The 24,294-nt window shown below is 45.0% G+C and overlaps 1 protein-coding gene across 1 annotated transcript in view; it reads left to right on the forward strand.

Moving 5' to 3' along the window:
• The first annotated feature begins 2,741 nt into the window (after positions 1 to 2,741).
• The window catches only part of nbas (NBAS subunit of NRZ tethering complex), a 346,091-nt gene continuing 324,538 nt past the window's right edge, over positions 2,742 to 24,294 (forward strand). The window contains exons 1-6 of the mRNA XM_055911766.1: positions 2,742 to 2,894; positions 3,411 to 3,462; positions 4,687 to 4,723; positions 4,922 to 4,999; positions 8,671 to 8,718; positions 8,932 to 8,975. Of these exons, the coding sequence (XP_055767741.1) occupies positions 2,802 to 2,894; positions 3,411 to 3,462; positions 4,687 to 4,723; positions 4,922 to 4,999; positions 8,671 to 8,718; positions 8,932 to 8,975 (352 nt within the window). The 5' untranslated portion in view covers positions 2,742 to 2,801. The remainder of the gene's footprint in view (positions 2,895 to 3,410; positions 3,463 to 4,686; positions 4,724 to 4,921; positions 5,000 to 8,670; positions 8,719 to 8,931; positions 8,976 to 24,294) is intronic.

Raw genomic sequence — 24,294 nt, forward strand, 5'->3', positions numbered from 1 at the left:
TGGAAATGACAAGGTGTGGGTGGAAATGACAAGGTGGGGTGGAAATGACAAGGTGGGGTGGAAATGACAAGGTGGGGTGGAAATGACAAGGTGGGGTGGAGGCAGGGGCAGATAAGTTAGGGGCAGGTTTGTTAGGGGCAGGTATGTTAGGGGCAGTTTTGTTAGGGGCAGGTAAGTTAGGGGCAGGTAGGTTAGGGGCAGGTTTGTTAGGGGCAGGTTTGTTAGGGGCAGGTTTGTTAGGGGCAGGTAAGTTAGGGGCAGGTATGTTAGGGGCAGGTAAGTTAGGGGCAGGTTTGTTAGGGGTAGGTTTGTTAGGGGCAGGTAAGTTAGGGGCAGGTTTGTTAGGGGCAGGTTTGTTAGGGGCAGGTAAGTTAGGGGCAGGTATGTTAGGGGCAGGTAAGTTAGGGGCAGGTTTGTTAGGGGTAGGTTTGTTAGGGGCAGGTAAGTTAGGGGCAGGTTTGTTAGGGGCAGGTAAGTTAGGGGCAGGTAAGTTAGGGGCAGGTAAGTTAGGGGCAGGTTTGTTAGGGGCAGGTAAGTTAGGGGCAGGTAAGTTAGGGGCAGGTAAGTTAGGGGCAGGTAAGTTATCAGCAGGTTTGTTAGGGGCAGGTTTGTTAGGGGCAGGTAAGTTAGGGGCAGGTAAGTTAGGGGCAGGTAAGTTAGGGGCAGGTTTGTTAGGGGCAGGTAAGTTAGGGGCAGGTTTGTTAGGGGCAGGTAAGTTAGGGGCAGGTTTGTTAGGGGCAGGTAAGTTAGGGGCAGGTAAGTTAGGGGCAGGTAAGTTAGGGGCAGGTAAGTTAGGGGCAGGTAAGTTAGGGGCAGGTAAGTTAGGGGCAGGTTTGTTAGGGGCAGGTAAGTTAGGGGCAGGTTTGTTAGGGGCAGGTAAGTTAGGGGCAGGTAAGTTAGGGGCAGGTTTGTTAGGGGCCGGTAAGTTAGGGGCAGGTAAGTTAGGGGCAGGTAAGTTAGGGGCAGGTTTGTTAGGGGCAGGTAAGTTAGGGGCAGGTAAGTTAGGGGCAGGTTTGTTAGGGGCCGGTAAGTTAGGGGCAGGTAAGTTAGGGGCAGGTTTGTTAGGGGCCGGTAAGTTAGGGGCAGGTAAGTTAGGGGCAGGTAAGTTAGGGGCAGGTATGTTAGGGGCAGGTATGTTAGCCTCATGTTCTGACTGCAAGTCATCTGGTGACTGATGTGGTGTGTTGCCTGATAGGTAGGTCTCCATTGCAACTGTTCTCTTTAAAGTCTGTCTTCTATTCCGTTGGTTACATTTCCATCTCTTCGCTTTGTAAGCTCAGAGATAGATTTTTCTTCTCCCTTCTCTTTTTTCTTACAGTAGCTCTCCCTGTCTTTTTGCAGATGTTCCTGGTATCGTATAAGATCATTTTTTATTTTGTTTCTACACCTGCATTGCTTGCTGTTTGGGGTTTTAGGCTGGGTTTCTGTACAGCACTTCGAGATATTAGCTGATGTACGAAGGGCTATATAAAATAAACTTGATTTGATTTGATTTGATTTGATTATTTGTCTGTGACCTCTGTGCTGTTTTATGTGGCATCTTCTAAAAATAAAGACACATACTACTTAGTTTTCAACTTGTAGTATGCACACCTTGGAGCATTTTCTAGATTCAATTAATTGAAAACATTATTAAATAAGCGTAAAGTAAATAAAATAAAATAAAAAATAAAGTAAAAACGAATAAGATAATGGTTTTTCGTCATTTCCACCATACTGAAGTTTGTGATGGAAATGACATTTCTACAGTTTCTGGAGAAAATTGACAGACAGCTTAGCATGCTTTGATTAGTATTACAGCTAGCATATAATTTACACTAAATATATAAAATATAAAAAAATATATAAAATTCAACCACAAATTAAAGAAATTATAGTCTGTTTGGAAATGACTGACAATTAAAATATTCTCTACACAAGTAATATTTACCTCGATTTCTCTTAAACTTCAGGACATCACATCAGGAACAACTGTCCACTGCAGCCATGTGCTTCAGTGTCACAATATGTTTCCATGGTAACTAAATTAAAATTTTCTTGAAAAACCTTTTAATGATACCACTCACCAAAGGACAGGTATATTTTGTGTAAAAAAAACAATATAAAAGGCATACTCACAATAAATATTGATATAGATTTTATTTAATTGATTCTTTCTGTCGTACATAACATTATATAATGTGTAATTATTAATGTTTTCTCATAGAAAAACATAGTAGAAGCTTAAAAGTCTGGGTCAGGGACAAGGGCAAAACAGTGAAATTAAGGTGCAGAATCACACTATAATTGATATGAAGCACATATATTAATAAAATCGACACGTCTTATGAATCAGTGTATAATTTGATGAATTGTCACTTCGCCTTGTTAAAAACCACAGATGGAACAATAAGACAGATATTTCACCCGATGTAAAAATGTGAAGCATTTCCGCTCACTACCAAATATGGTGATGAGAGGAAGCCCAGTGGCCGGCAGGGGCCCAAGATGGATTTTGGCCGGAATTCTGCAAATATTCTCTTCGATTAAACATTTAATCTGAAATACATTTTTCTGTTTCCAGAACTAGAATATGTAACAAACAGAGTGGACTACATTTCGCACTTGCTTGTTCTGCCCACTATGATTCATTTTCTCTCATTGGAAACGACAGGCTCTGTTTTATCTTGGGTTAGTTATAATAGTCTTTGGGAAAACCGCATTAATGCGTTTTGTTAAACAGTCCTTTTGGTACCATCCGGTATTCCGTAGTTTGTGACACTTTCTCAGCCACAGAGTTTGGATCAACTATCCACGTAAACATGGCTGATGATAGCAACATTGAAATGGAAGATGAGAATATTTTGTATGATTTACTTATAAATACGGAATGGCCACCCGAGACCGACACTCAGGTTTGTACAACATCTGATTCGGTTCATTGTTAACGTATAGACGGAAATGGCATGCCAAGTTGAAGTGATTGTGCACCCTGCAAGTTAGCTACCGTTAGCTAGCTATCTAGCTAGCAACGTTACAGGGAGCTAAATGCGGTTAGCCACGTCACACACATCTTCTTTTCAGTCATTGCTGATAACACGTTTTGGATTGGCATTGAATCAACATTACTTGAAGTTAAATATTCAGTCACCGTAAACAAATCTATGAAATAAGGAGTTTAATTGCAGCGTTGAGGTGTATTTAGATATTTTTGATTTGACTTTCTAAACGTTGGCTAGCTAGTCTGTTGTGATTTTGTTGTTGATGGTGCTAGCTGTCTTGACGTTACCAAATTCTGTACCATGTCCAGGGAAGATGTTTTGGTCATAAGATCATCACACTTGTGCATATTGGTTGGTTCCCAATCACAATGTAATGCAGGGTGTGTATAGAAAGACTAATAACAATCTGTAACTCTCTGCCATTTGCAGTTGCGAGGCAACACGGAGCACAGTTCATCTGTTATTGCCAAGGCTGTGACAGGTAAGACGGATCATCTAGGCATCTTTATCCCTCGCTGTTTTGGTTTTTCATACTGTATCCGTTTCTATTCATGTTAAGAAAATAATGATCATATTGGAAGCAAGCCCAAGGTTGCCTCCCACGTCACCCTACGAAAAAAACATTATTAAATTGTTGTCAGCAGTACAATAATATTTTGGGAACATCCCTGGTCATCCCTACTGCCTCTGATCTGGAGGACTCACTAAACACATGCTTTATCTGTAATGATGTCTGAGTGTTGGAGCATGCCCCTGGCTATCTGTAATGATGTTTGAGTGTTGGAGTGTTCCCCTGGCTATCTGTAATGATGTCTGAGTGTTGGAGTGTGCCCCTGGCTATCTGTAATGATGTCTGAGTGTTGGAGTGTTCCCCTGGCTATCTGTAATGATGTCTGAGTGTTGGAGTGTTCCCCTGGCTATCTGTAATGATGTCTGAGTGTTGGAGTGTTCCCCTGGCTATCTGTAATGATGTCTGAGTGTTGGAGCGTTCCCCTGGCTATCTGTAATGATGTCTGAGTGTTGGAGCATGCCCCTGGCTATCTGTAATGATGTCTGAGTGTTGTAGTGTTCCCCTGGCTATCTGTAATGATGTCTGAGTGTTGGAGTGTTCCCCTGGCTATCTGTAATGATGTCTGAGTGTTGGAGTGTGCCCCTGGCTATCTGTAATGATGTTTGAGTGTTGTAGTGTGTCCCTGGCTATCTGTAAATGATGTCTGAGTGTTGGAGCCCCTGTCTATCTGTAATGATGTCTGAGTGTTGGAGTGTGCCCCTGGCTATCTGTAATGATGTCTGAGTGTTGTAGTGTGTCCCTGGCTATCTGTAATGATGTCTGAGTGTTGGAGTGTTCCCCTGGCTATCTGTAATGATGTCTGAGTGTTGGAGTGTGCCCCTGGCTATCTGTAAATGATGTCTGAGTGTTGGAGTGTTCCCCTGGCTATCTGGCTATCAGTAATGATGTCTGAGTGTTGGAGCATGCCCCTGGCTATCAGTAATGATGTCTGAGTGTTGGAGTGTTCCCCTGGCTATCTGTAATGATGTTGGAGTGTGTCCCTGGCTATCTGTAATAATGTCTGAGTGTTGGAGTGTGTCCCTGCCTATCTGTAATAATGTCTGAGTGTTGGAGCCCCTCGGACTTCCACTTCATTGTGACGTGGATATATGATCCTAGCCACTCATCACCGTGTGTTCTCCATGTCTGTTGTAGGGCCTTTTAGGTTCATCCTGCACTACCTGTGGTACAGGTAAGCTCTTCAGATTACTCACATCAAAATTCATCAACTATTTCACTACTATTTACCCCTGTAGGCTGAATCTCTTCCCAGCTTAGTATAACCTTATATAGTTTTGTCAAATTGACTTTACTAATGTTTATGCTGTTGTATTGGTCCTGTTGTTGTGGTGTGTAACAGCTGACTGATTGAACTGTGATCCTGTACCAGTCCCTCTAGTTCCTCTCTACCTCCTGGCCTGGTCCGACTGGCCAACAAGCAGATCAACTGGCAATTGGTGCTCGCAAGGTACAGTACACACGCATGCACCACGCCAGGCCACGCCAGGCCACGCCACGCCAGGCCACGCCACGCCAGGCCACGCCACGCCAGGCCACGCCACGCATGCACCACGCCACGCATGCACCACGCCACGCCACGCATGCACCACGCCACGCCACGCATGCACCACGCCACGCCACGCATGCACCACGCCACGCCACGCATGCATCACGCCACGCCACGCATGCACCACGCCACGCATGCATCACGCCACGCCACGCATGCACCACGCCACGCCACGCATGCACCACGCCACGCCACGCATGCACCACGCCACGCCACGCATGCACCACGCCACGCCACGCATGCATCACGCCACGCCACGCATGCACCACGCCACGCATGCATCACGCCACGCCACGCATGCACCACGCCACGCCACGCATGCACCACGCCACGCCACGCATGCACCACGCCACGCCACGCCACGCATGCACCACGCCACGCCACGCATGCATCACGCCACGCATGCGCCACGCCACACATGCACCACGCATGCACCACGCCACGCCACGCATGCACCACGCCACGCATGCACCACGCCACGCCACGCATGCACCACGCCAGGCCAGGCCACGCCAGGCCACGCCACGCCAGGCCAGGCCACGCCAGGCCACGCCAAACCAGGCCACGCCACGCCAAACCAGACCATGCCAGACCCTTCATACATTCACATGAAATCAACCTCTGACCTTTGTTTATTTTTATTTGACCTTTATTTTGACCTCAACGGCCATTTGAGAACAAGGTATTTTTTTTTACAAGGGAGCCGTTGGTGTTCATTATGTCAGATTTAGTTTGTTTTAAGATGAAGACTAAAAGGTATTTTTGTCCCTTGGTTTTAGTTATCGGTTTATTAAAACTCTGGACAATTTGTCTACTTTTAATCAGTCATTTTAGCCACATAGTTGTTTGAATGTTAAATCCCTTCTGTAACAACTAGTTGTTGGATAAGTAAGATAAATGACGATGAACAAAAAATACACACTCCAATTGATTTCTACTAAATGAAACAAATGAACCTATAGAGCGATAAGCATGATTGTCAAATGTATTTACATCGACTGGTATTTCCATCAATTATTTTGCAATGAGATTTTTCTTCTCCTGTTCATTTTGGCAACGTTTTAATTTATAGGCCTTGCTGTTTATTGTGGGCCAAAAAGCTGGCAATTGGAGAGGGAGGGCGAGAGAATCGTTTTGCTTCATGTGTTCTCCATCTTTTTAAATAGGGAGACCATTTTGCTTTCGTCACTTTTATTCCCATGACTGAACAAAACTCGTTTTTCTCATGAGTCTCTCTTACCCCTCAGTACTGGTACCCCATGTATATAACCTAGTTATCATTGACTCAGTACTGGTACCCCGTGTATATAGCCAAGTTATCATTGACTCAGTACTGGTACCCTGTGTATATAGTCAAGTTATCATTAACTCAGTACTGGTACCCTGTGTATATAACCAAGTTATCATTGACTCAGTACTGGTACCCTGTGTATATAACCAAGTTATCATTGACTCAGTACTGGTACCCTGTGTATATAACCAAGTTATCATTGACTCAGTACTGGTACCCTGTGTATATAACCAAGTTATCATTGACTCAGTACTGGTACCCTGTGTATATAACCAAGTTATCATTGACTCAGTACTGGTACCCCATATATATCATTGACTCAGTACTGGTACTCTGTGTATATAGCCAAGTTATCATTAACTCAGTACTGGTACCCTGTGTATATAACCAAGTTATCATTGACTCAGTGCTGGTACCCTGTGTATATAACCAAGTTATCATTGACTCAGTACTGGTACCCTGTGTATATAACCAAGTTATCATTGACTCAGTACTGGTACCCTGTGTATATAACCAAGTTATCATTGACTCAGTACTGGTACTCTGTGTATATAACCAAGTTATCATTGACTCAGTACTGGTACTCTGTGTATATAACCAAGTTATCATTGACTCAGTACTGGTACCTGTGTATATAGTCAGGTTATCATTGACTCAGTACTGGTACCTGTGTATATAGCCAAGTTATCATTGACTCAGTACTGGTACCCTGTGTATATAGCCAAGTTATCATTGACTCAGTACTGGTACCCTGTGTATATAGCCAGGTTATCATTGACTCAGTACTGGTACCTGTGTATATAACCTAGTTATCATTACTCAGTACTGGTACCCTGTGTATATAACCTAGTTATCATTGACTCAGTACTGGTACCCTGTGTATATAGCCAAGTTATCATTGACTCAGTACTGGTACCCTGTGTATATAGCCAAGTTATCATTGACTCAGTACTGGTACCCAGTGTATATAGCCATGTTATCATTGACTCAGTACTGGTACCCTGCGTATATAGACTCAGTACTGGTACCCAGTGTATATAGCCAAGTTATCATTGACTCAGTACTGGTACCCGTGTATATAGCCAAGTTATCATTGACTCAGTACTGGTACCCAGTGTATATAACCTAGTTATCATTACACAGTACTGGTACCCTGTGTATATAGCCAAGTTATCATTGACTCAGTACTGGTACCCAGTGTATATAACCTAGTTATCATTACACAGTACTGGTACCCTGTGTATATAGCCAAGTTATCATTGACTCAGTACTGGTACCCTGTGTATATAGCCAAGTTATCATTGACTCAGTACTGGTACCCAGTGTATATAGCCATGTTATCATTGACTCTGTACTGGTACCCTGTGTATATAGACTCAGTACTGGTACCCAGTGTATATAGCCAAGTTATCATTGACTCTGTACTGGTACCCTGTGTATATAGCCAAGTTATCATTGACTCAATACTGGTACCCTGTGTATATAACCTAGTTATCATTGACTCTGTACTGGTACCCTGTGTATATAGCCAAGTTATCATTGACTCAGTACTGGTACCCTGTGTATATAGCCAAGTTATCATTGACTCAGTACTGGTACCCAGTGTATATAGCCAAGTTATCATTGACTCTGTACTGGTACCCTGTGTATATAGCCAAGTTATCAGTGACTCAGTACTGGTACCCAGTGTATATAGACTCAGTACTGGTACCCAGTGTATATAGCCAAGTTATCATTGACTCTGTACTGGTACCCTGTGTATATAGCCAAGTTATCATTGACTCAATACTGGTACCCTGTGTATATAGCCATGTTATCATTGACTCTGTGACAAACCTGATTCGACATTAGAACGACCCTGCCACAGACACCCTGGGATCACTCACAGACACCCTGGGATCACTCACAGACACCCTGGGATCACTCACAGACACCCTGGGATCACTCACATACTCAAAAACAGGATTCAGAAGAAATACGCCGATCCATAAGTGTGTTGCTCAAAGTCCTACATCTCTCCCTCTCTCTCTGTCGCTCTCTCTGTCGCTCTCTGTCTCTCTCTCTCTCTCTGTCGCTCTCTCTGTCGCTCTCTCTGTCGCTCTCTCTCTCTCTCTCTCTCTGTCGCTCTCTCTCTCTCTCTCTCTCTCTCTCTCTCTCTCTCTCTCTCTCTCTGTCTCTCTCTCTGTCTCTCTCTCTGTCTCTCTGTCTGTCTCTCTGTCTGTCTCTCTCTCCTCCTCTCTCTCTCTCTCTCCTCCTCCTCCTCTCTCCTCTCTCTCTCCAGTAATGGGAAGCTGCTGGCTGTGGTTCAGGACCAGTGTGTGGAGATCAGGTAATGATATGAGATAGTGTGTCCATTCAAAACGTCTTACATTTTATTAAGTTTTGTTCATCAGATGTTCTGTCTAGTCAGTAGAAACCCTCCTAGTCAGTAGGGTGCTGTATATGACTAACCATAATGCCTAATACACAGAGGTCCATTTGACCTTTTTAAGGTTACGTGCAGAATGTTTGTGTATATTCTATTCTCTGTTTTTTCCACCAGGTCTGCGAGGGATGACTTTGGCTCTGTCATTGGGAAGTGTCAGGGTAAGTGTCTTCTAAATCAAAGAGGAATACGTGAAGCTACGAAACACTTATCAACACTTTGGTTCCTACCCTGTCACAATAACTCCTCCCTGGCATTTTCATTTGTTGTCATGTGAAACTACACCACTATTATATTCTAAATATAGAATTATAATAATCCTTCTACTTCCATGATTCCAACGGTTCATTAAAGTGTTTTTCTCTAAATTGTAATTCAAATCACAATTGCAACATTTGGTTCCAACATAAGGCCTAGATTGTTTTGCCCATATCGTGCAGCCCAACGTGGCAGTGTGGAAATGATCTGAAATGAGTGCAAAAAATATATTTTTGGTTGAACACTATATAAACCAATCAGAATGGAGAAAGACTGATTGAATTCACTTAATATATGTGTTGCCACCCTGGGATCACTACTCACTACTCATAAAGCACCCTGGGATCACTACTCACTACTCATAAAGCACCCTGGGATCACTACTCACTACTCATATAGCACCCTGGGATCACTACTCACTACTCATAAAGCACCCTGGGATCACTCACTACTCATAAAGCACCCTGGGATCACTACTCACTACTCATAAAGCACCCTGGGATCACTACTCACTACTCATAAAGCACCCTGGGATCACTACTCACTACTCATAAAGCACCCTGGGATCACTACTCACTACTCACTACTCATAAAGCACCCTGGGATCACTACTCACTACTCATAAAGCACCCTGGGATCACTACTCACTACTCATAAAGCACCCTGGGATCACTCACTACTCACTACTCACTACTCATAAAGCACCCTGGGATCACTACTCACTACTCATAAAGCACCCTGGGATCACTCACTACTCACTACTCACTACTCATAAAGCACCCTGGGATCACTACTCACTACTCATAAAGCACCCTGGGATCACTACTCACTACTCATAAAGCATCCTGGGATCACTCACTACCCATAAAGCACCCTGGGATCACTACTCACTACTCATAAAGCACCCTGGGATCACTACTCACTACCCATAAAGCACCCTGGGATCACTACTCACTACTCATATAGCACCCTGGGATCACTACTCACTACTCATATAGCACCCTGGGATCACTACTCACTACTCATAAAGCACCCTGGGATCACTACTCACTACTCATAAAGCACCCTGGGATCACTACTCACTACTCATATAGCACCCTGGGATCACTCACTACTCATATAGCACCCTGGAATCACTACTCACTACTCATAAAGCACCCCGGGATCACTACTCACTACTCATATAGCACACTGGGATCACTACTCACTACTCATAAAGCACCCTGGGATCACTACTCACTACTCATATAGCACCCTGGGATCACTACTCACTACTCATAAAGCACCCTGGGATCACTACTCACTACTCATAAAGCACCCTGGGATCACTACTCACTACTCAAAGCACCCTGGGATCACTACTCACTACTCAAAGCACCCTGGGATCACTACTCACTACTCATAAAGCACCCTGGGATCACTACTCACTACTCATAAAGCACCCTGGGATCACTACTACTCATAAAACACCCTGGGATCACTACTCACTACTCATAAAGCACCCTGGGATCACTACTCGCTACTCATAAAGCACCCTGGGATCACTACTCGCTACTCATAAAGCACCCTGGGATCACTACTCACTACTCATAAAGCACCCTGGGATCACTACTCACTACTCATAAAGCACCCTGGGATCACTACTCACTACTCATAAAGCACCCTAGGATCACTACTCACTACTCATAAAGCACCCTGGGATCACTACTCACTACTCATAAAGCACCCTGGGATCACTACTCACTACTCATAAAGCACCCTGGGATCACTACTCACTACTCATAAAGCACCCTGGGATCACTACTCACTACTCAAAGCACCCTGGGATCACTACTCACTACTCAAAGCACCCTGGGATCACTACTCACTACTCATAAAGCACCCTGGGATCACTACTCACTACTCATAAAGCACCCTGGGATCACTACTACTCATAAAACACCCTGGGATCGCTACTCACTACTCATAAAGCACCCTGGGATCACTACTCGCTACTCATAAAGCACCCTGGGATCACTACTCGCTACTCATAAAGCACCCTGGGATCACTACTCACTACTCATAAAGCACCCTGGGATCACTACTCACTACTCATAAAGCACCCTGGGATCACTACTCACTACTCATAAAGCACCCTGGGATCACTACTACTCATAAAGCACCCTGGGATCACTACTCGCTACTCATAAAGCACCCTGGGATCACTACTCGCTACTCATAAAGCACCCTGGGATCACTACTCACTACTCATAAAGCACCCTGGGATCACTACTCACTACTCATAAAGCACCCTGGGATCACTACTCACTACTCATAAAGCACCCTGGGATCACTACTACTCATAAAACACCCTGGGATCACTACTACTCATAAAGCACCCTGGGATCACTACTGCTCATAAAACACCCTGGGATCACTACTACTCATAAAACACCCTGGGATCACTACTCACTACTCATAAAACACCCTGGGATCACTACTCACTACTCATAAAGCACCCTGGGATCACTACTCACTACTCATAAAGCACCCTGGGATCACTACTCACTACTCATAAAGCACCCTGGGATTACTACTCACTACTCAGTAAGCACCCTGGGATCACTACTCACTACTCATAAAGCACCCTGGGATCACTACTCACTACTCATATAGCACCCTGGGATCACTACTCACTACTCATATAGCACCCTGGGATCACTACTCACTACTCATAAAGCACCCTGGGATCACTACTCACTACTCATAAAGCACCCTGGGATCACTACTCACTACTCATCAAGCACCCTGGGATCACTACTCACCACTCATCAAGCACCCTGGGATTACTACTCACTACTCAGTAAGCACCCTGGGATCACTACTCACTACTCAGTAAGCACCCTGGGATCACTACTCACTACTCATAAAGCACCCTGGGATCACTACTCACTACTCATAAAGCACCCTGGGATCACTACTCACTACTCATAAAGCACCCTGGGATCACTACTCACTACTCATAAAGCACCCTGGGATCACTACTCACTACTCATATAGCACCCTGGGATCACTACTCACTACTCATAAAGCACCCTGGGATCACTACCCACTACTCATAAAGCACTCTGGGGTCACTCACTACTCATAAAGCACCCTAGGATCACTACTCACTACTCATAAAGCACCCTGGGATCACTACTCACTACTCATATAGCACCCTGGGATCACTCACTACTCATAAAGCACCCTGGGATCACTACTCACTACTCATAAAGGACCCTGGGATCACTACTCACTACTCATAAAGCACCCTGGGATCACTCACTACTCATAAAGCACCCTGGGATCACGACTCACTACTCATAAAGCACCCTGGGATCACTACTCACTACTCATAAAGCACCCTGGGATCACTACTCATAAAGCACCCTGGGATCACTACTCATAAAGCACCCTGGGATCACTACTCATAAAGCACCCTGGGATCACTACTCACTACTCATAAAGCACCCTGGGATCACTACTCACTACTCATAAAGCACCCTGGGATCACTACTCACTACTCACTACTCATAAAGCACCCTGGGATCACTACTCACTACTCATAAAGCACCCTGGGATCACTACTCACTACTCATAAAGCACTCTGGGATCACTACTCACTACCCATAAAGCACCCTGGGATCACTACTCACTACTCATAAAGCACCCTGGGATCACTACTCACTACTCATAAAGCACCCTGGGATCACTACTCACTACTCATAAAGCACTCTGGGATCACTACTCACTACTCATAAAGCACCCTGGGATCACTATTCATAAACATTTAACATTTTACATTTAAGTCATTTAGCAGACGCTCTTATCCAGAGCGACTTACAAATTGGTGCATTCACCTTATGATATCCAGTGGAACAACCACTTTACAATAGTGCATCTAGATCTTTTAAGGGGGGGGGTTAGAAGGATTACTTTATCCTATCCTAGGTATTCCTTAAAGAGGTGGGGTTTCAGGTGTCTCCGGAAGGTGGTGATTGACTCCGCTGACCTGGCGTCGTGAGGGAGTTTGTTCCACCATTGGGGTGCCAGAGTAGCGAACAGTTTTGACTGGGCTGAGCGGGAACTGTACTTCCTCAGAGGTAGGGAGGCGAGCAGGCCAGAGGTATTAAAGAGGTAATAAAGCATCCTGGGATCACTACTCACTACTCAAAGCACCCTGGGATCACTACTCACTACTCAAAGCACCCTGGGATCACTACTCACTACTGATAAAGCACCCTGGGATCACTACTCACTACTCATAAAGCATGTCTGTCTCATACCGTTGAACCTTTATTATGAAGTACTGTCTCATACCGTCGAATAGGATAAAATACGGTGATGTGATGATTTGGCCGTATCGCCAATCCCTCACGTTGCTCTTTTTATCTGACTGTCATTTACTGGAGATGAACCATACCGCATACAGAGGGCCGGAGCTGGGTCGAGGTTTAGTCGACCCGGAGCTGGGTCGAGGTTTAGTCGACCCGGAGCTGGGTCGAGGTTTAGTCGGAGATGAACCATACCGCATACAGAGGGCTGCTTTGTGTGTTTGTGTTTTGAGTATTCTGATCTAGTGTGAAGAGAATGAGTGAAGACAGACGGGAAAGTCCAGGAGAAATTCTCTTTCGAGCTCTACAGTTTTGTCTGAGGTTTGGGCCAAACCATGGAGTTGGATCGAGGTTTAGTCGACATATGACTATAAGAATGACTGAGTGAATATAATCAGAGTATTTTGGAGTTTGGCCTTCCATTATCTGACATTGGACTTTTGGTCTGAGTGGATTTATCTATGACAGCAGTGTCTGTGTTTATAAACAGTTGGTATGCTACACTGGTGTGTTTGTGTCCTGGGCCAACACACCTGATTCAACTCCTTCAGTACCCCCAACAGCTCTGTTATAGTCCTGCATCAACACACCTGATTCAACTCCTTCAGTACCCCCAACAGCTCTGTTATAGTCCTGTATCAACACACCTGATTCAACTCCTTCAGTACCTCCAACAGCTCTGTTATAGTCCTGTATCAACACACCTGATTCAACTCCTTCAGTACCCCCAACAGCTCTGTTATAGTCCTGTATCAACACACCTGATTCAACTCCTTCAGTACCCCCAACAGCTCTGTTATAGTCCTGTATCAACACACCTGATTCAACTCCTTCAGTACCCCCAACAGCTCTGTTATAGTCCTGTATCAACACACCTGATTCAACTCCTTCAGTACCCCCAACAGCTCTGTTATAGTCCTGTATCAACACACCTGATTCAACTCCTTCAGTACCCCTAACAGCTCTGTTATAGTCCTGTATCAACACACCTGATTCAACTCCTCCAGTACCCCCAACAGCTCTGTTATAGTCCTGTATCACCACACCTGATTCAACTCCTTCAGTACCCCCAACAGCTCTGTTATAGTCCTGTATCACCACACCTGATTCAACTCCTCCAGTACCCCCAACAGCTCTGTTATAGTCCTGTATCACCACACCTGATTCAACTCCTTCAGTACCCCCAACAGCTCTGTTATAGTCCTGTATCAACACACCTAATTCAACTCCTTCAGTACCCCCAACAGCTCTGTTATAGTCCTGTATCACCACACCTGATTCAAGTCCTTGAGGGCCTGATGATGAGTTGACCAGTGTAATCAGAAGTTCTTGTCTAGGACTTCAACAGAGCGTGTTGGGCAGGTAAACTCTGGAGTTGGCATCCACTGGTGCACACAGTGTGTGTGAGAGTATAATATTAAGATGTGGCTAATTTAAAGAAGAGCGAGAGAGGCGGCGATTACTAATCATCGTGATTACATGACAGGCCAAGGCGTTACCCTTCACAATTTTGGCTACGAATTAGTTGTACGAAACACGTTTTTTGAGATCTGAGACTAAAATCTCCATGTCTTTACTCAGAGCACGCCGCTGTCACCGACGCTCGTTTTAATGTGAGCGGTGTCAAAAGACGCAATCTGAAGGCTACCGATCTTGTCTTTTCCCAGGTGTTGCTTTTTCATTGGCTCAATCTGTATTGCTCTTGTAGTGTGAGATGGAGAGGTGATCAGCGTTAGCCAATAAGAGCAATGTTTTCCATTCGACTTCATATTAAACTAGGCTACTTTTCATTTTGAACGTTTCAATTGGCTAGTCCGTTGAGCTAGTTTATACAGTGTGTTCGGAAAGTATTCAGACCCCTCGACTTTCTCCAAGTTTTGATACGTTACAGCCTTATAAAATGGATACAATTTTTTTTTAAACTCATCAATCTACCCACAATACCCCATAATGACAAAGCGAAAACAGGTTTTTTGAAAATGTATCAAAAATATAAACCATATTTACGTAAGTATTCAGTCCCTTTGCCATGAGGCTCAAAATTTAGCTCCTGCATCCAAAATTTAGCTCCTGTTTCCATTGATCATCCTTGAGATGTTTCTACAACTTGATTGGAGTCCACCTGTGGTGAATTCAATTGATTGGACATGATTTGGAAAAGCACACGCCTGTCTATATAAGATCCCACAGTTGACAGTGCATGTCAGAGCAAAAACCAAGCCATGAGGTCGAAGGAATTGTCCGTAGAGCTCTGAGACAGGATTGTGTCGAGGCACAGATCTGGGGAAGGGTACCAAAACATTTTTAGCAGCATTGAAGGTCCCCAAGAACACAGTGACCTCCATCATTCTTAAATAGAAGAAGTTTGGAACCACCAAGACTCTTCCTAGAGCTGTTCGCCCGGCCAAACTGAGCAATCGGGGGAGAAGGGCCTTGGTCAGGGAGGTGACCAAGAACCCAATGGTCACTCTGACAGAGCTCCAGAGTTCCTCTGTGGAGATGGGAGAACCTTCCAGAAGGACAACCATCTCTGCAGCACTCCACCAATAAGGCCGACAGCCCGCTTGGAGTTTGTCAAAGGGCATCTGACTCTCAGCTCATGAGAAACAAGATTCTCTGGTCTGATAACACAGCATCATGTTGTGGGGATGTTTTTCAGCAGCATGGACTGGGAGACTAGTCAGGATCGAGGGAAAGATGAACGGAGAAAAGTACAGAGAGATCCTTGATGAAATCCTGCTCCAGAGCACTCAGGACCTCAGACTGGGGCGAAGGTTCACCTTCCAACAGGACAACGACCCTAAGCACACAGCCAAGACAACGCAGGAGTGGCTTCGGGACAAGTCTCTGAATGTCCTTGAGTGGCCCAGCCAGAGCCCGGACTTGAACCCGATCGAACATCTCTGGAGAGACCTGAAAATAGCTGTGCAGGGACACTCCCCATCCAACCTGACAGAGCTTGAGAGTATCTGCAGAGAAGAATGGGAGAAACTCCCCAAATACAGGTGTGCCAAGCTTGTTGAGTCATACCCAAGAAGACTCAAGGCTGTAATCGCTGACAAACGTGCTTCAACAAAGTACTGAGTAAAAGGCTCTGAATACTTATGTAAATGTCATATTTCAGTTTTCTTTTAAATTAGCCAACATTACAAAAAAAACATTTTGCCTTGTCATTATGGGGTATTGTGTGTAGATGAATAAAATAATTTAATCCATTTTGGAATAAGGTTGTAATGTAACAAAGTGGAAAAAAGTTTTGGGATCTGAATACTTCCCGAAGACGCTGTATAAGGTGTCTGACTGAATTTAATCCATCTCTTATACCCCTTTTTGTCATTCACAATCACACAACGTGGTTATATTTCCACGGTATCGCATCAGGGCAATTAAACCAAAAGGATTTCCTAGGTTTAATTTTCCTAGGATGTCGGGACTTGCCAGACAGTGACGCTGAAGTGAGTGACTCTGGTCTAACGAATCACATCGGCGAGAGAGAGAGAGAGACGTTCATTAGTCTGCTTAATTTGCGTAGGCGGCTGGTGGACGTGAGCTTCATGGTGATTATCTACAGATGAAGGAGGAAAACATTCGATGAAGAGGGTGAATCATCAGGACCGATCTGTAGCGTGGAGAGCTGTATTCTGGTCCGGATATTATCGTTCCCTCAGGGAGTCCAGGACCAATCTGTAGCGTGGAGAGCTGGATTCTGGTCCGGATATTATCGTTCCCTCAGGGAGTCCAGGCATTTTAAAATGGTGTTTTTAACAATATTCAACAATATTCAGAAATGCATTGACCTTTAGTAAGGAATCCTATAACTGTCTGACTTAATCATCAGACATGAACAGAATTCATTAGTGATCAATCAAGTTTTTATAAAGCCCTTCTTACATCAGCTGATATCTCAAAGTGCTGTACAGAAACCCAGCCTAAAACCCCAAACAGCAAGCAATGCAGGTGTAGAAGCATGGTGGCTAGGAAAAACTCCATAGAAAGGCCAGAACCTAGGAAGAAACCTAGAGAGGAACCAGGCTGATGCGATGCGTATTTCCTGTCACTTTCCGACGTGGGAACCAGAATGCACATCTGTGTGTGTCTGCCGTGCGCTCATCTGTCCACTTTGTGTTGCCGTTAGCAACGACGCTAATCTTCTGGTAGATGGGCAGTCTTAAAACACCACAAAAAAACTTCTCAATTTAAAATGTTAACTAGGAAGTAGCCTATGCTTACCTGGCAGAATTATATTATGATTTGTTTTTTTTCCAATCCAGTGGGGTACTTTTTGTTTTGTTAACTACCATCGCACGTCTGCTTCATATACACTGTAATACAACAGCCTCTTGCTAGGTGAGCACTTGAATTAAATGGTCAAATGCCCCCTGCCCAGGCCTGACGTCTCCTACGTGACTGGCGCTACGGACAATGAGGAATTCCTGGGTGTGTTTGTCTGTAGGTTGAGTGTGTTTGCAGTGTGTGTGTAATCAGTTTGTTTGTGTGTGTGTGTCATCAGTTTGTGTGTGTGTGTGTTATCAGTTTGTGTGTGTGTGTGTTATCAGTGTGTGTGTTATCAGTGTGTGTGTTATCAGTGTGTGTGTATGTGTTATCAGTGTGTGTATAGACTCTGCTCCATGCTGGGTAGTAATGTCAGTGTGTGTGTTATCAGTTTGTGTGTGTGTGTTTTTGTGTGTGTGTGTGTTATCAGTGTGTGTATAGACTCTGCTCCATGCTGGGTAGTAATGTCAGTGTGTGTGTGTGTGTGTGTGTTATCAGTGTGTGTATAGACTCTGCTCCATGCTGGGTAGTAATGTCAGTGTGTGTGTGTGTGTGATCAGTGTGTGTATAGACTCTGCTCCATGCTGGGTAGTAATGTGTGTGTGTGTGTGTGTGTGTGTGTGTGTGTTATCAGTGTGTGTATAGACTCTGCTCCATGCTGGGTAGTAATGTCAGTGTGTGTGTGATCAGTGTGTGTATAGACTCTGCTCCATGCTGGGTAGTAATGTCTGTGTGTGTGTGTGTGTGTGTGTGTGTGTGTGTGTTTGTGTGTGTGTGTTTTTGTGTGTGTGTGTGTTTATCAGTGTGTGTATAGACTCTGCTCCATGCTGGGTAGTAATGTGTGTGTGTGTGTGTGTGTGTGTGTGTGTGTGTGTGTGCAGTGAGTTGACATCTTTCTCTATGTAGTGGAAAACAATGAGCTGATGCCGTTGTGTAGCATTACATCACCCGAAATGGGTGCTCTCGTCACCCGAAATGGGTGCTCTCGTCACCCGAAATGGGAGCCCTCGTCACCCGAAATGGGAGCTCTCGTCACCCGAAATGGGAGCTCTCGTCACCCGAAATGGGTGCTCTCGTCACCCGAAATGGGTGCTCTCGTCACCCGAAATGGGTGCTCTCGTCACCCGAAATGGGTGCTCTCGTCACCCGAAATGGGTGCTCTCGTCACCCGAAATGGGAGCTCTCGTCACCCGAAATGGGTGCTCTCGTCACCCGAAATGGGTGCTCTCGTCACCCGAAATGGGTGCTCTCGTCACCCGAAATGGGTGCTCTCGTCACCCGAAATGGGTGCTCTCGTCACCCGAAATGGGTGCTCTCGTCACCCGAAATGGGAGCCCTCGTCACCCGAAATGGGAGCTCTCGTCACCCGAAATGGGTGCTCTCGTCACCCGAAATGGGTGCTCTCGTCACCCGAAATGGGTGCTCTCGTCACCCGAAATGGGTGCTCTCGTCACCCGAAATGGGTGCTCTCGTCACCCGAAATGGGAGCTCTCGTCACCCGAAATGGGTGCTCTCGTCACCCGAAATGGGTGCTCTCGTCACCCGAAATGGGTGCTCTCGTCACCCGAAATGGGTGCTCTCGTCACCCGAAATGGGTGCTCTCGTCACCCGAAATGGGTGCTCTCGTCACCCGAAATGGGTGCTCTCGTCACCCGAAATGGGAGCTCTCGTCACCCGAAATGGGAGCTCTCGTCACCCGAAATGGGTGCTCTCGTCACCCGAAATGGGTGCTCTCGTCACCCCAAATGGGTGCTCTCGTCACCCGAAATGCGTGCTCTCGTCACCCCAAATGGTTACTACTAGTATGCGTTTGTACTTGAGTTTTTAGACAAAAGCCAAAGTTAAAGTGTTACAGCACAAGCATTGTTATTCATAATGTTTTGATATTTCAACTCTGAAAGGCGTGAATGTCGTGACTGACAACGTTCCAAGCGGCTTTCAACCACCGCTAGGAACGCGAAGCGGCTGTCTCTGTCGGCGCCGGAAGTCAAGCTCGTAGTCATGGCTCGTTCTAGCTATCTAATCACCTTTTAATGTTAGCGAGACAGAGTGGTTTGGAGAATCCTCACGACCAGGTGAAGAATATTTAGGTGTGATCCTCGTCATCGTTTAGTGTCCGTTATGCTACGCTGGAAAAGTCAAGAGAACGACAGGAACAACGGCTGTTTTAAATGTGAGGCTAAGCGACGTTAGGATTTGGAAAGTCATGTATTGTTCTCCCGCCTCACGGAAACCGAGTGATGCTGCTTTTAACTCTAACTAGCTTTAACTCTAATATACATCCCTTTCCTGTCTCTACCCCCCCCCCCACACACACACACACATATACACACACACAAACTGTAAACTCTAATGTGCTGTCATTGCTCAGCTTTTGTGAAAGCCTGTGTGCTGCCATATCGGAGTAGACTGGAAGTGCTTTTTGTAGTCCTTCCTCAAACCAATCGTCACGGTGACCCTGTAATGGGGACAGATTTGACTTGTATCAGCTTGAAAATTGACTAAGTACATTGAACTTTAAGCTCATTGTTAATTAAATGCACAACTTATTAGTGGCTTGAACTCTAAACAGATGGGAATAAATTGTTCATATTCAAGTTGATTGAACTTTGAATATACATTTTTTTTTAACTCCAATATTTGTTTGTTACATAAACCTATCATAATCAATATTTTTCAGGCTGTTGCTACTTAATTAAAAAAATATATTTTCATAACTTCAACTATTTTTGGTGCAATAAAGCATATTTCTTTGTGTTTCCCAATGTCAAAGAAAAGCATTTCATCCAATTTTTTTTAACACCACGACTTAATGAAGAAAGCACTATTGTCACATTGAAAAGTTTTTTTAATTAACAAAAGCTGAACAGAGAATTCAGTAGAGGGGACGTTAATGCTCCTATCGGTCTTGTTTCAAAAGCCAGTAGCTTTTAGAACGGGCAGAACTCATGTAGAAAGTTACCGACAGACCACTTTCACTACAACGACGGAAACAGTTAAAAAAAAAAATAAGTTTTACATGTGGCTGTTTATCGACCTTAGTTGAATGCGCCGACTAACGTCGCCCTGGATAAGACCGTCTGCTAAATGACCAAACTTAAAATAAAAAAATAATGTGGTTGCAAAGCATGCTGGGTATTACAGTAATCACTTCTCCATTTTTCCTGGTTGCTTAAATAATAATAATTTTCTTTATTTCAGTATGTTGACATGTCAAGCGAGGTATAGAGAATTATTATACCATCTAAACTGCTGTGAATATATATTTCCCATAACCAAACATATTGTATTTTCAGCTGTTTTGAAAGCTGGTGTACAAAACCGAAAGTAAGACGCAAAAACTCAAGAACGGGAAGCGTAGAAATAACCTACGTAGAACAGATCTACCACTTCTTCTTAGATTTGCTTTTAAATGAGAGTGACAGATCTATAACACATTTCTATGTGAATTCGATCAGGTCGTTCCAAATAAAAAGTACACAGTACAGCTGTAAACCTTTTAGTATTCATGATTTATTCCTGATTATTATTTGACCATGCTTGTCACTTATGAACATTTTGAACATCTTGGCCATGTTCTGTTATAATCTCCACCCGGCACAGCCAGAAGAGGACTGGCCACCCCTCATAGCCTGGTTCCTCTCTAGGTTTCTTCCTAGGTTTTGGCCTTTCTAGGGAGTTTTCCCTAGCCACCGTGCTTCTACACCTGCATTGCTTGCTGTTTGGGGGTTTTAGGCTGGGTTTCTGTACAGCACTTGGAGATATTAGCTGATGTAAGAAGGGCTTTATAAATACATTTGATTGATTGATTAGTACCTAGTTGTCCTGGGCTGTGGCGGTCACGATTATATCGTCTGGTAAATGCCATGCGAATTACTTCCCGTCTCGTGGTTAATTGATCGGTTAATTGACATAAACACGTTTTATTATCTCCAAGCGGATATTCGTAACATTTTAAGAAAAGTCTAAATCCATTGTAATATAGCCTGCAGTATCCCAATAAATCCATTATTTATTTTAGGCAGGTCTGAAGGAAATCTATTTCAGAACATACAGGTGGTGGACTCGTTCTGTTGTGATCAGACTATGGCTCCTGAGGCTGTAGGCAAGTTCATTTAGCAGACAAGATCGGCTTAAGTCCTGTGACATTTATTTAAAAAAAAAATATATATATATATTATATGATTTAGAGTAAGAATTGCTATAATTGAACTTGGCTGAATAAAATAGAAATTTAAATAGAAAGGCAATTTCTCCTTTTCTGTAGTGAGTGTTCATATGAAGTGTCTATGTTGAGTGTCAAAGTGAGCGTTTTTGGAACAGGTCCTATACACTAGATTTATATTTTTATTTGGTAATTATTTTAATTTTTTGGTTTGTTGTGAAGGATTACAAAACCTCCATACTGTTTTACAAGTCAACACATGTATATGAGCTGTGTGACTGTAGGAGATTCATATGGGGGAAGTAGCTGAAGAACTAGTGGTCTGTTCCTTTGCCTCGGGCTGTTCTCACATCAAACCACACACAAAGGTGATTACTAGTGTGTTTAATTGTGGGACTAGAGGCTCGACCAATTATGTACCAAAGACGTCTTCAATCTGTTTTGGCATTCTTCATTTTAATTGGTCGGAGGGACAACGGTGTCGTAGAATTTGACTGCTGTCGTGACTCCTGAGTGACGGTAACACGGTCACCCTAGTGACTTGTCTAATTACATTCAAACTAGTCTTGACAGCTTTTGTTAGAACTATTTTATTCAGTTAATAAACAATAACAGTTTTTAACGTTGTATTAGCTTGAGTCAGTACCACATAAATGTTTTTAAAGACTTTTCACTTTGAGTTCAACTTTTTACTAGAAGTATTTGAGACAAAAAAATGCCTTGGGGTTAACAGTGACACACACTGAAAACAACAGAGAAAATAGACAAGGTGTTTAACGACACTAGATTAACAAAAATATGTGGACACCCCTTTTTATATTACTGCATTGAGCTATTTCAGCCACACCCGTTGCTGACGGGTGTATATTATCGAGCACACAGCCATGCAATCTCCATAGACAAACATTGTCAGTAGAATGGCCCCGTACTGAAGAGCTCAGTGACTTTCAACGTGGCACCGTCATAGGATTCCACCTTTCCAACAAGTTACCTCGTCAAATTTCTGTCCTGCTAGAGATGCCCCAGAACTGCCGAGTGCTGAAACACGTAGCGCTTAGACATCGTCTGTCCTCGGTCACAACACTCACTACCGAGTTCCAAACTGCCTCTGGAAGCAACGTCAGCACAACAACTGTTGGTCGGGAGCTTCATGAAATGGGTTTCCATGGCAGAGCAGCAACACACAAGCCTAAGATCACCATGCACAATGCCAAGCGTCGGCTGGAGTGGTGTAAAGCTCGCTGCCATTGGATTATGGAGCAGTGGAAACGTGTTCTCTGGAGTGATGAATCACGCTTCACCATCTGGCAGACCGACGGACGAATCTGGGTTTGGTGGATGACAGGAGAACTGTGTGGCCCGAGTCCAGTGGGTGTGGCCCGAGTCCAGTGGGTGTGGCCCGAGTCCAGTGGGTGTGGCCCGAGTCCAGTGGGTGTGGCCCGAGTCCAGTGGGTGTGGCCCGAGTCCAGTGGGTGTGGCCCGGAGTCTACAAGAGAGTCGGTGTAAAAAAAAAAGAAGGGGGAAATGTAAATATTCTGGGTAGCCATTTGATGAGCTGTTGAGCAGTCGTATGGCTAAGGTGTAGAAGCTGTTCAGGTGTAGAAGCTGTTCAGGTGTAGAAGCTGTCCAGGTGTAGAAGCTGTTCAGGTGTAGAAGCTGTTCAGGTGTAGAAGCTGCTCAGGTGTAGAAGCTGCTCAGGTGTAGAAGCTGCTCAGGTGTAGAAGCTGCTCAGAAGCCTTTTGGTCCCAGACCTGGTGCTCCAGTACTGCTTGCCGTGCGGTAGCAGAGAGATCCTTGACTAGTTTAAGGGTGTTCCTCTGACACCGCCTGGTATAGAGGTGTTGGACGGCGGGAAGCTCGGCCCCAGCGCATCCGTACGTTCCTCTGACACCGCCTGGTATAGAGGTGTTGGACGGCGGGGAGCTCGGCCCCAGCCCCTCCGTACGTTCCTCTGACACCGCCTGGTATAGAGGTGTTGGACGGCAGGGAGCTCGGCCCCAGCCCCTCCGTACGTTCCTCTGACACCGCCTGGTATAGAGGTGTTGGACGGCGGGGAGCTCGGCCCCAGCCCCTCCGTACGTTCCTCTGACACCGCCTGGTATAGAGGTGTTGGACGGCGGGGAGCTCGGCCCCAGCCCCTCCGTACGTTCCTCTGACACCGCCTGGTATAGAGGTGTTGGACGGCGGGGAGCTCGGCCCCAGCCCCTCCGTACGTTCCTCTGACACCGTCTGGTATAGAGGTGTTGGACGGCGGGGAGCTCGGCCCCAGCCCCTCCGTGCGTTCCTCTGACACCGCCTGGTATAGAGGTTTTGGACGGCGGGGAGCTCGGCCCCAGCCCCTCCGTACGTTCCTCTGACACCGTCTGGTATAGAGGTGTTGGACGGCGGGGAGCTCGGCCCCAGCCCCTCCGTGCGTTCCTCTGACACCGC

Source organism: Salvelinus fontinalis, unplaced genomic scaffold (genome assembly GCF_029448725.1).
Source record: "Salvelinus fontinalis isolate EN_2023a unplaced genomic scaffold, ASM2944872v1 scaffold_0091, whole genome shotgun sequence".
NCBI lineage: Eukaryota > Metazoa > Chordata > Actinopteri > Salmoniformes > Salmonidae > Salvelinus > Salvelinus fontinalis.